The sequence below is a fragment of the Miniopterus schreibersii genome (assembly GCF_964146895.1).
Source record: "Miniopterus schreibersii genome assembly, chromosome: 3".
Classification (NCBI taxonomy): domain Eukaryota; kingdom Metazoa; phylum Chordata; class Mammalia; order Chiroptera; family Miniopteridae; genus Miniopterus; species Miniopterus schreibersii.
In genome coordinates this window covers 87,569,840-87,585,384 of record NC_138103.1, presented here as the reverse complement: position 1 = coordinate 87,585,384, position 15,545 = coordinate 87,569,840, and the positions used below count along the sequence as shown (strand labels likewise).

At 36.4% G+C, this 15,545-nt stretch overlaps 1 protein-coding gene across 5 annotated transcripts in view; it reads left to right on the top strand.

The window, feature by feature from the left end:
* The window catches only part of CDH18 (cadherin 18), a 624,577-nt gene extending 610,680 nt beyond the window's left edge, over positions 1-13,897 (top strand). For 2 of the 5 annotated variants that reach the window (XM_081131293.1, XM_081131292.1), the window contains 2 exons: positions 4,539-4,681; positions 10,503-12,900. In XM_081131293.1, the coding sequence (XP_080987419.1) occupies positions 4,539-4,633 (95 nt within the window). In that variant the 3' untranslated portion in view covers positions 4,634-4,681; positions 10,503-12,900. Of the gene's footprint in view, positions 1-4,429; positions 4,682-10,502 lie in introns of all 5 variants that reach the window. The other 3 variants (XM_081131289.1, XM_081131291.1, XM_081131290.1) reach the window with 3 other exon arrangements.
* Positions 13,898-15,545: the final 1,648 nt, after the last annotated feature.

Genomic DNA, 15,545 nt, shown 5'->3' with positions numbered 1-15,545 from the left:
CGTGTCAACATAATAAAGACACCATAACAAAAGACAAATTTCTGTTTAGTAGAGTTCAAATCATTATTTATCAAGTACCTATTATGTGAAAGGAGCTTCACAGGAAAGCAGAAAAGCATTGTTTCATGCATGGGCTGTGATAATAGTTAAATTATGAATGGATCTTACTGCTGCTGAAAGACCAGGAAAAAAGTAAAAACAATGTGAAGACGCATATTTACCTGTCTGGTGGAGGCTAAGATTCTATTTCCAACTTTCTCTTCAGACATATTTTTTTTTAAAGTTCAATAAGAGATCCATATCTGAGAATTTCAGTTGTTTCTGCAGTTCTGCTAGATTTGGAAATATTATTTTAATAGTGTGGTAAGATATGCTTGAGATAAAGTATATGTTTCTGCCTGCTTATCAAACAAGAAGTCTGTTGAAATGGCAGGGAGTGGATGAGTGTCTAATAATTTAAGAGCTTTGAAGAACACATAGATTTAACAGTTTCCAAGATATAAGGTAATATTAGGCTTTAACATAGGATTTGTTTTTGCTCCAGGAAGTGTTTTTAAAGCATACCTTATTTTAACTTAAACTGTATTATTGTTTACAAAAGTAGAAATAGAGATTAGAATCTTTCAAGGTCATTCAAAATACTGGAAAGGAAAAAAATGGGCACAAACTGATAGTTCCAGAAAACTATATCTGAATTACAGAATCAGTGGGCAGCTTGGATTATCTGAGCCTTCTGTTCCTGTAGAAATATAGAGGTTGGAAGTATAACCACCTAACAATATATTTTACTATAAATATTTTTGTGGAAGGTCTCTGCAAAATTATCGATTATAAAATTTCTGTAGGTCTTATAGCTACAAAAATAAATTTTATTATTATTATTTCTTTTCAAAGAACTCCAAATTTTAATTATTTCACAATCACCACACTGTGTCTACATGAGTCAAATATATCTGCCTGGCAGTCTCCCTAATTTCTCCTATATGTGCATCTCCTTTTCTGAACAAGAAATGGATATATAACAAAATAAAGAGTTCATGGACATCTATTTGTAAGTTTGGAACATGCTCAAGGCTATTTCTACTGAAGATATAGTTGCTGTGAATATCAGGACTATATTGATTATATTCATAAATATATTAATTACTAAGAAAGTTTGCCAAATTTTTCTGGGCAATTTCTAAGACCCGTTGGTCACCTAAATCCACAAGTGACATGTAGAATTTTCACACTCTGATTTTTCAAAGATTCTTCATATGATAAATATTTCTAACTTCCCATCCCAGTCAAGTTCTTCTAAATACACACTCCATTGCATTGAAGCAGCACTTTCAGGGTAGGAAACCCAAAAATATGCACAGTATTCCAATGAAGTCTTCTCAGTACGGAGATGCATAGAAATGCCATACCTTTACTGAATGCTCCTTAGACTGTTTTAATTTATTTGGCCTCCCTAAGGCCATCTCCCTCATATGATACTTTTCAAAGTTTATAATCTAATGTGCATATTTATTTTATGTCTTCTTGTTAGTTTAAGGTCTTGTGCTGGTTGTTCAAAATCCCCTTGAATGCTAATCCAGTATATTAGCTAAATGAGCTTGGCTGGCAAGCCAGTGTCCTATAAGCTTCTGTCTTCATCCAAAAGCTCTTGCGAGTTAGAATTAAGAACCAAGCTTGCGTCTGCATTATTAGAGTGTCCGCCATTTCACATTGATAATTAGCACTTCTCACATGCAGATGTTCTAGCCTACTATGGTTGGACTTTATTCATCTCATATTAAATTTTTTTGGTCCATTTGGAAGTCACACAATACTGTCTATAATATTTGGTTTCTTTTTAAAAAGTGTATTTATAGTTTAGAGATTTGTTGTTGCTCTTGTCTAATTTTGCAGTTTCGCCTAGACAAGTTTTGTTCTCTGCATATATATATGCATATGCATATGTATGTGTGTATATATGTATATATATGTGTATACATATGTGTATATATGTATATGTGTGTGTGTGTATTATATATCTCCCTTTCATTTTTGTTAAAAGTTTTCTTTTCAAGTTTAGTGAGCCTTCCGCCAAGCACGTTTTTGCAGTTCTGGTGAGGTGTGCACTATCTCTTGTCAAGAGCCCATTATTCTGTGCTAAGCCTTTCTAGGTGAGCAGCTCTTTGCTTCCTAAGTCGTCTTCTTTTCAAAAGTGAAACCTTCAACTGGAAAAAAAAAAAAAAAAAAAAGAACATTTTTATACCTCCACAAGTTGGATAGCTTTCTATTTAAGAATTTAAACACTACAAACAGATTCTTGCTGTCTTGTTTCTGTTGCATTTCCAATAAATATTCTGAAAGAGAGCGCATTTCCAAATTAAGAATGTACGTTGCACGCTAGCCGAGAGCCATCAAGGAAGTCCCCGCCTTCCTGTGCATGTTATCCTGCCATTCCACAGGTCGTTTTTCATGTTTACTGAGATCAGGGACAGTGCCTTACATCTCTTCTTCAGAGGGCCAGCAGTGAGGTTCTTAAACATGTCTGTGCCTGTGAACACTTTGTTCATAGTTTTTCCTTAGACTAAGGAGGTGTGCATATAGGTAAGTTTAGGTTAGTCATGATACAACATCCTACAACTAATAGACCTGCTTCCTCAGAGCTCATGTGTTCTGGGAGGGTACCTGTGATTGCTGATACTGTTAGACAACACGTATGATGCTATTTCTCCTCTTTTCCCTCCTCTATTATGAAACCTACTTCAGAATAGACAATTGATTTTTTTTTTATATACCTCTATTGTCAGGTAAGAAAATGTTTTTAATTCCTTATCAGATTACTCATATATGCTCTAAAACAAAACTCCAACAACTCATATATCTGTGTCTATAGCTATATATACCTATATATATATACACATCTATATATAATACATACATAAGATTATGTATATATATAGAATTCGTGTGTTCTATTGTATTACATTTAATATTTGGAAAGTCTATTGTTTTTTTATTGCATTAATTTGGCAATGTACAATAAAGAAAATATTTTAACGTGACTATCATAAACAAACTTATGTATGTCACAGCATTCCAATTTTTAAAATAAAAGAAATTGGTATGAGAGAAAGAATCCCTAAATATAATTATAGAATGATTCATTTACATCTTAGTGAAAAGTAAGTAAGTCACAGGCTGCGTTCTCTGGAAAGTGACCCTGAATTGGAGTTCAGGGGGCAGGATGTTTACTGGGGTGTGCCCTTGGGATCAACCTCTGCGCAGCACAGTGAAATGAAGAAGGGGTGGGAAGAGAGAAACCGAGCTACCGTGCCATTTCAGTGCCTCCACGCTGACCCCGTGGGAAAGCTTGGGAACTAAACTTGCCCTTCAATACTGTCTGTATTCAGAGGACATGGCTCAACCTTTATGACTTTGCAGCAATCGCTCACTGACTATGTGCTGCTCCAGAATGGCGTGACCCTGTGCCAGCCAGCAATCAGCAGCAGGGGAAGCAAGTCTTTCCATGCAGGGGATCTGAGCAGCTCACCCAGCTGTGCACCAGGAGGGCCTGTAGCTAACTGACACGGACTGAGGAATTACAATGCAAAAATGACCATTACCCTGAAGCCTCCGATCCCAACTGGAAGTGAATTGTAGAGAAGAGGCAGTATGACCGTGTGGTTTTGCGCAGGGTTCTAGAATGTGCTGTGACTGTGTTCCGACCATTCTTTAGCTCTGTGATTTGGGCCAATTTATCCTCTGGGACTCAGTTTTTTGTTTTCATATTAATACTTATAGTAAAAATAACTCCCCCTAAACTGTAAGGAATTTAACATCCTCTCCCTTTAAGGTGTGTGGATTGATCGAAATATATCACGCAAACATTTACTGTAGTGCTTAGCATTTAAAAACCATGTAAAAGTACAATAACTATTGTTTTCATCGTTTACTTTCCTGTGATGTGCTTCTTATAACATATGAATGTGCCAAGTCACAACTCAGTCTAAAAACGTTTATCACTTGATCTGTTGCCCCCATAAATATATTATCTATACCAGTGGGCCCTAAACTTTCTTGTACATTAATATCATTTAAATAGTTTACTAAAAATCTAGATGTCCATTCCTATCACATATTCAGAGCCACCAGATTTGGGGCTGGGACCACTGGCTCACCCCAAAGTTTGGTACCAATTGCTTTCTCCCTCCTTTGTCCTCCACTATTTCCCCTCTCCTTTAGTCTGGATTCTATTAATTTTTCAAATAGGTTTCTCAGTTTGAGAACCAATATTAGTTACTCTTTAATAACTGCCCCTTCATGTTCCCTCTTCCATTTCATAAACTGGAAAGAAAAAAAAAAGTCACACATACCCATTGTATTCACTAAAGGAAATGTGAATCTCGAACGGCACTTGACTAAGTACATTTTGTTTTGCTTATGTCTGTCATAGATAACACAGCCAGCATTCTGACCAGGCGGAGGCGATTTAGTCGAACTATTCAGGATGTGTATTATCTGCCCATTATGATCTCTGACGGTGGAATCCCCTCTCTCAGCAGCAGCAGCACCCTCACCATCAGGGTTTGTGCGTGCGAGAGAGATGGGCGCGTGCGGACCTGCCACGCCGAAGCGTTCCTGTCCTCGGCTGGCTTGAGCACAGGAGCCTTAATCGCTATTCTTCTGTGTGTGGTCATTCTCCTGGGTAAGTCGCTCTCGGCCCCAGTGATGTGCGACAGGGCGTCCACAAGTACCTGCAGTGGCAGAAATTAAGGAACAGGAATGCGTGATGTGAGGGACAGGACGTGGCCGGACAGATTTGATTTTCACTGACTTAATACCACAGGAAGTCTGGAAATAATTTGGTTCAGATTTAATTTAAAAAGTTGAAATAGCAGAAAAAAAGAATGGAATATGAGAGAAATCATTTTGGAAAGGGTCTATCCTAGAAACAATTAATATTAAATATTTTAAATCCCATCCTGAACAGGCTTTACAGTCTATTTCAAAGAACAAAAGTGACATCATTCTAAAATGAACCTGAACACAAAATTAAAAAAATTGATTTCTTGTAGAAACTTCTATTAGTCTAAAATACTAGTTAGTCCTCAATGTTAGCTGAATTCTAAAGTTATTAAGTCCAAGTAACTTGGGCCTTAGAGATATTAAAATACAACTAATAGGATTTTTATTTGATTAAAAATAAAATATTTTTTATTATTTTAATAGTCTAAATCTTGTCACAACCTCATTTGTAGCTGTTATTGCATATATAAACTTTTTAGAATTGCTATTTAATACAAGACAGAAAATCTAGATTTTTTTTTATAACAAGAAAAATAGATATAAAGAATTTTTATGCTTTATAATTCAAAGTGGATATATATTTGTTTTTCCAGTGTGTTCTCTCCTTTTGTCTTTCTCTTAGCAGCCTTATCTTTGGTTCTTTTCTGGGTACTGTACATACAAAGAAACAAAACAAAACAAAAAGCTATATGCTTTGGTGAAACAGAGATATTCTTCCAAGGAATGTTTCCTGTTTTGTTTCTGGGGTAGAAACCAAATGACCTGTACAGAGGGAGTGGAGAGCGAGGTGGAATGAAGCTGAAAGGTAGAAGAGAGACTCAGGCAGGAGTGAGACAGTTGGGGGCTTCTTGGACAAGGTGAATGTAGTGGGCTTTGTCCCAGGGGTATAAAGAGAGGTTTAAAGTAATAGAATCTCATCATAAATTTACATTTTGAAAAAAGATGACTATTAATGAAGTTAAAGAACAGGACTCATGGAGGCAAGAGAGGACATAGGCAAAGTGATGAGGTAGGAAACGAAGCATCTCCTTCAGACATAGCACACTTGACTAGCAGACTTAAGAGTGTAACTGAAGAAAGGTGGCTGTTATCAAGATGTTTTAGGAGAAATCAGAAGTTACCTTGGATAATACAGTGCAAGTTCCCAGACGAAAGTATTTATCAAAATTTTAACTAAAGCACCTGAGATTCCATTTGAAAAGTGCAATGTTAATCAATTCATGTCTCTGAACAGAAATTAATGTCTATGCCATAATGTCCTTTTTGGAAACAACTTTCCACGGGCAGAAAGTAAAATTGCCAATAAAAAGTGATCTTGGGGTAAATTTGATATATGGCTGAATTAGAACCATATCAAAGAAGACCTTTTATCTCTTGCTGAATGTGGATCCTGATCTTCCAAGCTGGTGGACGTCAGAAGCGCACTTTGTTGAAGTCACTATAGCTAGAGAATATAAAGAGATAATAGAGCAGGACTGATCTGTGATAAACTCCAATGTAATCATTAAGTCAAGAAGGATCAGAGAGCAGAGAGAGCAAAGGAGAAGTCAGAGAAGGAAGAAGAATGTTAGGAAATATGGCATAAAAGTCAAAGGAACAAACCTATCAAAGAGGACAGACCATTCAACAATGTCAAAAGCTGTCCAGAGGTTAGATAAATTGATTACCAAAAAGTATCAGTTGCACTTAGCAACCTGGAATATGGAGGTTTGGTGCACCACAGCAAGACCTGTTTTATTGTGGTCTAGTCTTTTACAGCAGATGCCTGGTGAAAAGGGAAATCAGATGAATCAGGCTTTCTGGAGAGGATTTATTTATATATTCATTGGTCACAATACTATTTTCTTTAGATAGTAACACATTACATTTTTATCTTGGAAAATTAAAACAAAACAAAATACATGAACAAACCAGAAAGAGAAAATAAAACTAAATGAAACAACTACAACTATTGATCCCTTTAAGGTTTATTTATTTATTTATTTATTTATCTATCTATTTATTTATTTATTTATTAATCGCAAAGAACTTATGCACCCCTATGTTCACAGCAGCTCAATTCACAATAGCTAAGATTCGGAAACAGCCCTTTAGGGTTTTTAACTTAAACCACAAAGTATAGAACTCAGTGACTTTAACGTAAGTTCTTCCAGTGTCCTTATTCTGAAAGATAGTTCAGTTGGGAGAAGCAGGTTACCTTTGGCTTTTGTTATCATTAATCATCATAAAGCTATTTTCCTTTACTAATATAAGACCTTAAAAAGTAATTGAAAAATGTTAATATACAGGTCCATTTAAGGTGTATTATGTAAAATAATATTTTATTATTTCTTGAAACAATATTTTCATTTAATTTGCTTGATAAAACTTTATTTTCCCTTTCGGATAAATAAGAGAACGTTTCTAAATGTTATACTATCCCTAAACACTAATGAAGCCAAGATGCTATTCGATATGTTTCCTCACTCAATTTTTATTGAAACTCAATTTTTTTTTTAATAGTTTTATCCAAAGGTTGCAGAATAATTTCTTAAGCTTGGATTTAAACAATCATTATTTATAATGTAATTTATATTTTATGACATTTTAAGTGTTTTTATTGTTATTCAGAAGGTATCTAACCAACGGACTCAGGATATAGTCATTTGTAACTTTAAAATAATGGTGGTTAAGGTGTGACTTTATAATTTCTTAGGAAGATATCAGCAACACCAGAGGTAGAAAAACATTATTTTAGACCTTGTAATTCTGAAATAACATTCCAACCTAAAACAGCTGAACATTTTATGAAATTAATATTTTAATACTGAAATGTTTTAACTAGTAGCCATTTGTTTGTGAAATGACCTTAATTGTGTAAACCTAGCCCTAGTTTTGCCATTAATTAATGCTTTGACCTTAGGCAACCCATTCTAGATTCTACAGGATTTCGGAATCTGTGAAAATAAAGTTTCAATTTGAAGGACCTAGAGCTATCTCTAAAATACTGTGGTGCTTATTTTCAAACATTAAATTTTTTTTTGAGTAAAATTATGTGTCTGGTATTATTAGTAACCATAAGCTGATTTTAAAGATATTTAAAAATTATTTTCTTACTGAGGCTATTACTACGCATGAAGAGTCACTTAGCACAATGCCCTGTGGCCAGTTTCACAGAGGGGATTCTTTGTCATCCACACGAGAATTGTTCATGGAGTATCTACTGTGTGCCATCTGCTCCAGAAACACCCACTGAACAACCATGTATGTGAAGATGTAGAGTCATCAAAAAGCACATCTTCCGATCCATGTTTCCACATTCTTCTCTGAGTTGTTTTGAATTTGCCTTTGACTAGAGGCACCATATGTTCGTATTCGTCCTGATGTCCTGATCTAATTATAAACAACATCTCTTTCACTCGTAAAAGTGTTTCAGATCGCATGATTAATTATGTGTTGATCCCCATACCAATTAGGTATGCAACAACTCTAGGAATATATGCCACTGGAAAATAACTATCGATGCCTGGAAAGAAACAGATGCAAATTCTCAAAGTTTAAACTTAACTAGCATATACATTTTGGATCAAAAGGTATTGGTAATATTTTCTTAAGTTTTGGAGAAAAAGCAAACATAAGCTACCATAGTAACAAACCCAAGATTATCCCCTGTGTCTCATTAGGCGAATATGGCACTGGCCCTGATGAAGAATGAGAATTACCTCCGGACCTTGACAATGTATTGATCGAGGCCTCCCTGTTATGCATACGCATAAATCCCCTTGACGTCAACCACCAATTATTTCAGCATAAAGGAAAATAACTTGATTTATTGAGAAACGTTAAGAAATTTTGCTGTAATAAATTAGGCAGTGTGTAGAAATAGCTGTTTTAATCTAGAACAGCCTCCTCACTTAATCATAAAGATGAGCAGAAATATATAGTCGATGATAAATCTCAACCTCTGAATACAATGAAGTGAGTTCCTTGAGGATGCTGCTTGGGCCATTGAATTAGAAAGCTCTAGGCTGGATTTACTCTAAAATAAAGAGCGAAGTATTGAATGAATATGTACTACATTCAGTGAAAGTCTCTCCCTGCCCCAAATAGCTATATTAGAAAGTGTCTTTGAAGGATCAGCGGCACGGATGGGAAACGGCGCCACCCTCTAGGATAGTATTTGGGAAGCAGGACTGGACATCGGCGCTCCATTCTCGGCGTGCCACGGTGACCCCTCTGCAAGCACAGGGACCCAGAGCTTCCCCGTGCCTGCTGCAGTCTCCCCTATGACACTTCCCCACTGCCTCCTCAGGATCCTCTTATTCCATATTTTTCCAGATAATTCTCTGACCATGTCAACAATGTTTTGCCTTTTTCCTTCATCCCCTTAGGCTCCCACTTGCCTTTTCCTTGGAAAATCAGGTTCCTCCCACTGTATTGTGACCACCTCTTTTCACCTGCACAGCAGCACACTTCTGCCTCATGGTTATCCGGTCCACTTCTGGCTGGAAAATCTGTCCCTCTTCCTCTCCACATTTTGAAGTATTAAGCGCAGATATATTAGGATTATCTAGTTCAAATATAGGCAGAGGTCACCTCTATTGGTTAGGGGTGTGCATTCATGGGGATAAGCTATAAAAAAAAGCAAGGGAGCCATAACAATAAATGTTAAGACGAGAAGTTACTTTTTAGAGGAAGGAGGTAAAAGGGCAGTTTCTAGTGTGCCGGGTATGTTCTTAATCACAGGATACCTAGCCTGGTGTGTGTTTGCTTTACCACCATTTGTTAAAGTTTACATATATTTAGGGTTGCCAGGTAGAATACAGTATACCAAAATTTTTTCAAAATAGACAAAATACAGTATAGAAATATGAATTTCAGATGAAAGTATATGTTTAAAATAATGAAGCAGAATGTGGTAATGGAAACATCATAACCTTTGATGGGAGAAGTCATAGATTCTGGCCCAAGCCCTCCCGCCTGCCATCTGTGTGATCTTAGGCTTAGACTGTAGAAATTCATGTGGTCACTCTCGAGCCTCAGTTTGCTCATTTTTAAAATGAGCAAAGCCCCAGCTCTGTTGTGAAGGTTAAGTAAAGACCTTATGTAAAGACCAGGGCGTCAGCTGAAACATTCCTACGAAACCTAAATTGCTTGCAAATAAAATGATGCTTTCTCAGCTGGATAGCAAATGCAGTTATTAATGCACGATCATGTTCTTCTAAAGGGAAATGGGCAAAAAAGATCAACCATGCTCTAATTCCCAACAAAGCATGGGAAGGAAAGGATTTATGGTAGGCTCCTTCCTATCCTATAGAAGCTTAATATCCTGCCTGCAGTGTATCTCCCTAGAAGGATTCAGTATCTGTAGACACATCCACACACCCCATCATTTTCCTGGTCAGAATTTCATGTTGTTTTTCCTCCCTCAGTTTCCCTTGTGTAAACCCTGAACAGCTATATAGCGATTGTGAGCGCACAGGCCTGGCAAGCGAGAATGTCTTGGCATTCTAGAAAAGATCAGAAACCCCTACTGCTTTATACGGAAAATTACTTTTTACATGCCTTGAGCTATTGAACCCCTCGAGGTGCTATGGAGAGAGTGCAGGTGCCAGGGCTGTGCGACAGGCGAGCCTGAGGCCAGCGCAGGCATGGCCAGGGCTGAGCATTGCTCACGCCAGCTCTCCGCAGGCTTCCTTCTTTTCTTTCTAACTCTTCGCCCTCTTTCCCTTTTTCCCCAGCGATTGTAGTACTTTTTGTCACCCTGAGGCGCAGCCGAAAAGAGCCCCTGATCATCTCAGAGGAAGACGTGCGGGAGAATGTGGTCACCTATGATGATGAAGGGGGCGGGGAGGAAGACACCGAGGCCTTTGACATCAGCGCCCTGAGGAATCCATCTGCGGCCGAGCAGCTCAAGTACCGGAGAGATATCAGACCTGACGTGCAGCTCACCCCCCGGCCCCAGGCACTGTCCACCCTGGAAAGTATCGACGTCCAGGAATTTATTAAGCAGAGACTGGCAGAAGCTGACCTAGATCCCAGCGTCCCCCCTTATGACTCTCTTCAGACTTATGCCTACGAGGGTCAGAGATCGGAGGCTGGGTCTATCAGCTCCCTGGACTCAGCCACCACACAGTCAGACCAGGATTATCACTACCTTGGGGACTGGGGACCAGAGTTTAAAAAGTTAGCTGAACTCTATGGAGAAATAGAATCTGAAAGAACAACTTAGGGGGTCAGTTCTCGCAACATTCTAGAATCTGCTTCCTGAGCAAGTGAAGACATAACCTCAGCCATGACCAGGGAGAAGCGTGGGAACAGTACTTGGAACTGAGCAAGCTGTGCACGGCCACTGTAGAAACAAGTGCCCTTTCATGATCGAAACTGGGTTGTTTAATTGGAAGGAAGTCAAACTAAACAAAAACAAAACACAAACAAACAGAGAAAAAGCTGTTGTTCCTTGTGTATATTTTCAATTGCTCAATAAAGTCTGTGGTACTGTTTAATTAAGAATACCTGGATTCAGCCAAACAATCATATTTATTTCAATATTTTGTGATTTTTTTTTTTTTTTTCCAAAAGCAAAACTTAATAGGAAGGTTCAAAATCACTTATGACTGATTTCTAGGGGTGGTGCACTGTGGAATTAAAAATCACGACTTCTGTGTCCACTTTTCTGGGTGGACTCTTGAGACCCACACTCTGTTGTTGTGACAGATCTCAGTAGCTTTGTCTTATTTTAAATGACGTGAGAGATATCCAGTCTACCAGGCCACTCTGTCATGGACTTGTATGTACCACTTTCCTTTGCCCTCCCCACTTCTTCTCTCCATAGGAAACTGATGGAGCATGGGGATTTGCTGCTTGCACTATAATGTATGCAATTTCTGTGCACTGATTGTGCGCTGCTCTGAAGCACAGAGACTCTCTCTGTCCCATGGGCCCCCTTTTATTTTAACAGAAATAAAAACACTTTTTATTAAATTGATAGAGTGAATGGTTTAAGGTATACCCAGATAATCAGACCTATCAGGGAAAGATTTAATTTAAAAATTAGCTACAAACCTCACCCTGTTCAAAACTTTGGGGAACTCTCTTGTTTTTCCTCATTGGTTTTAGTATGTTTTAATCAGCAGATTTTATCATTCCTATACCTAAGATGACTTGTCAAAAATTTCGTGCTTGGTTTATACTTATTTATAACAGGAGCAGTCGTCAAAAATATTACTTCACAAGATTTGAATTGTAGTCTGAAGAGAATATCCTCAAAACTTCATACACTAATGATTGACTTACCTTTATTCCTTACATAGGTTCCGACTTTCCCCATCTCACTGGCTGATTAGCTTTTATATACTTAGGATCTGCAGGGAAAATGTGTAGGACTAGGAGCAGACAAAAGAAAAAATTAGGAGATTCACACTTATTATTCTTGGATAGGTCCCCAAGGTTTCTGAGCTTCAGGATCCCGAACCGTAAAAATGGCAAAGACTTTCCTCCCTACCTCACAGGCTTGTGTGAGGATCAATAAGCGTCTGTAAAAATGCTTTGCCAACTATAAACTGTTCTGCTACACAAAGGCACCACCTAATTTGCTCATTCCATTGGCTTATAAATATATACTTACACACATTTTGGATAAAATGTATTATGGGAGAATTGTGTAAAACCTTCAACAGTGAAGCGACTGCTAACTGCACATATAATACACAAGTTAAATTATTTTAATATTTTTCTAGATCAGCTAATTTTCTTAGAATTTCTTGGGATTTTGTCCCCAAATTGTTTAGATAATATTTTACTGTTGCTATTGATCTTGAAATAATAATTCATAGCCTAAGGGTCCCATTCGCCAAAAATGACCACATTTATGTATTGATTGAATCCACAATTAAGAATAATTTCAAGTGGGTGTTTTTTTGTTTGCTCTTTAAGTTTATCATAATCTAGTGTCCTCAAAAGTTACATGACATTTTCTGTCTGATTCTACCTATATGCAAAACTTTGAATTTTTGCCTCTGTTTGCAACTGCCCTGTGCTATCATAGTTCAGTTTTGAGGTATGGGAAGTAAGTTTAATTTGAATAATTCACAATTTGTGTTTTAAGCCTGAGGAATAAAATGTAATTTAAGTTTTCACAACATTTTAACTTTCCAGCTGCTACTTTATCATTTTTTAAAATATCGTAATAGTGTGCATTATGTTATAAAACTAAATCAAAAGAGACACTCGGGGGCTTGGGGAGTAAGCTGTGGATGCACATACTCTGATTATACTAATGTTGGACCACATTTATCCCAAAAGAAGGGTGAACCTTTGAAGAACTATGAATCCTGGTGTTTTGACTTTCCTATGCAAAGAGGACCAGAGAGGCTAGGTTTGGGGAGTCCAGTAGGCTTTTGGATTTAGACTTTTGATAAACTACCCACAGCTTTTGTTTAGTTTTACATTGTTTTGTTTGTACTTAATATTCGCCTGGTAACTTATAGATGAGGATTTGAAAGATGAAATTGTATCTGTACATTTAACCATTTATGTAAAAGCTGAGGTCCTCCATATGTTTTCAAATGCCAAAATATTTCCCTGCTTTTGTAGAAAAACAGCCAGGTCCAACTAATATTAATTATACATGCTGATGATAATGGATTTATTCTAAGCCCCTGATATCAAATCTAATATGGAGGCAAAATCTTCTGTAGTATTGAAATATTATCTTACCGTGTTGATTTATTTTAGAATTTTGTTAATTAAAGCATTCCAAGCATTATTTTTATATGATCTCCAAAACTAGGCAATTATATTATTATTGTAAGTATGGATTGGGTCTCATATTTTTTATTCTATTTTGAGTAAAAAACAAAATGATATATAAATGCTTTTCAAATGGACTGAAGTCATGTAACATTCACTACCTTGCTTTAACAGCTCCAGTTTATTAGTGTGAGGAGAAAATTCTCAAAATGTCTAGTGAGCAAAGAGTTGACACATCAACTCTGAGCATTCACTGGCCATGGATAATCAGCTGTGGAATCATATATGATTTCAAATGGAATCAGCTATGGAATCTAATACACTCAGCACATTTTGTATGTCATAGTTAAATTCATAGATCTAAATAAAATTTAACTTTGGAATCAATTTACTTCTTTCTAATAAGATAATTTTTTACAGACAGAGCCAATATAAAATGGTGGCTGCTAAAGAGAGGAAATATAAATTGTTACAATGATTTTTTAATCCAAGTATTTCTTATAAGAATTTATAAATTCCAAATAGTCTTTGTGAAAACCGTGAGGCATTAATAGGGCTTGAAGAAATTGCTAAAGATCTATTATTAGAAATTATTTCTATAACAAATCTGCACAAATACAGATTTGAAGAGGAGATTGAAGAGAAAATTTTCCCTAAGAAAAGGCTCTATATAAAGTTAAATTGTGACTTTCCTAAAACCTGGTACAAGGAGGAAAATATTCTGGGAGAAATTGCATTTAAAATAAACACACACATACACACACATCTTGAAGAATATTGGAGAGTAAAAGAATGTTTATAATAGTTACTTGGATATTGATATGATCCAAATATATGAAGTATTCAGAACTTTAGTACCCAAAGTTCTGAAGATTCAGCTAGAATTTAATGAACAGTTGTTTTGGCCTTTATTTTGTGTCCGGCCTCAGCCTAACTTTCAGTGCTGTCAAAGACTGAAGCTGATTCACAGATACGGTTACACAGAGCAGACAAAGTTTTCAAATCATAATAAATCATTATTTTAGAAATGATTTAATGGACATAGTATAGCTATTACAGACTAACAAGTGCTTTGACTTACATACTTGGTGTGAAGCAATGTAATCAGAAATCTGGGTAGAAGAGGGAAGTTTATTGGGTCCATTTCTATATTTCTAAGAAAGATGAAAATATACAACTTGTTTTGTTTGCACAGACCTGCACTGATGAGCGTAATTTGCTTTCTCTTTTCTAGTTTAGCTGAATATATAAGGAAAACAGAAATTTAGGTGGACTCATTCATTTCAGCAGCCATCAAAAACCATCAGCATGGTAATAGGTACAGTGGGACATGCATAGATCCAATAGCTTTTCGGGGAGTAAGTTTTCTAGCTTTTGGGGGAGTTAGTTTTCATCTGCTTATTAGTATGGACAGTACTTGATCAGCTATTCAACAAATCTGAACTCTAAATTAAATATTCTGGAAACAGGGAAGAGTCCTAAGTTTCAAACTTAAATTGTACTTAGCTTCAAGGTGTGTTACCATTCAGTTAACTTACTTGGCTTTCTTTTTAAGAGAACAAATCTCAGAAGATTTCTTGGGAGATTTGACTCAAATTCAAATTCCCCTTTTTTACCCTTTAGGAATAAAAGCAATTTAAATATTACTTGAAAGAAATGGAACCATTTCAACATATATTTTCTACCTCATCTACTGAAGGTAAACTTTTTTGCAAGATAGGATTAAGACTCTCATAAACCCTCCAAGCATTTGACTAGCACAACCAGCACAGATATTTCACTCACTTTTTCAAATATTCCAAATACATCATTTAAAAATAATAAATTAATGCCAACAATTTTAACATATGAAAAGAAGTGTTCTTATTTTTATTTAAACCAATAAAATATATTAGTGTTTTAATAAAGAAGAGATGAAAGAAAAATAGATCATCTTTCAAGCAGTGATGCAAAAAAGTGCTTTTAAGTTACTGAGGAAGGATTACATGTATCCATTTTGCTGAGTCAATGGAAATGAAAGGTTTTTGCTCTTC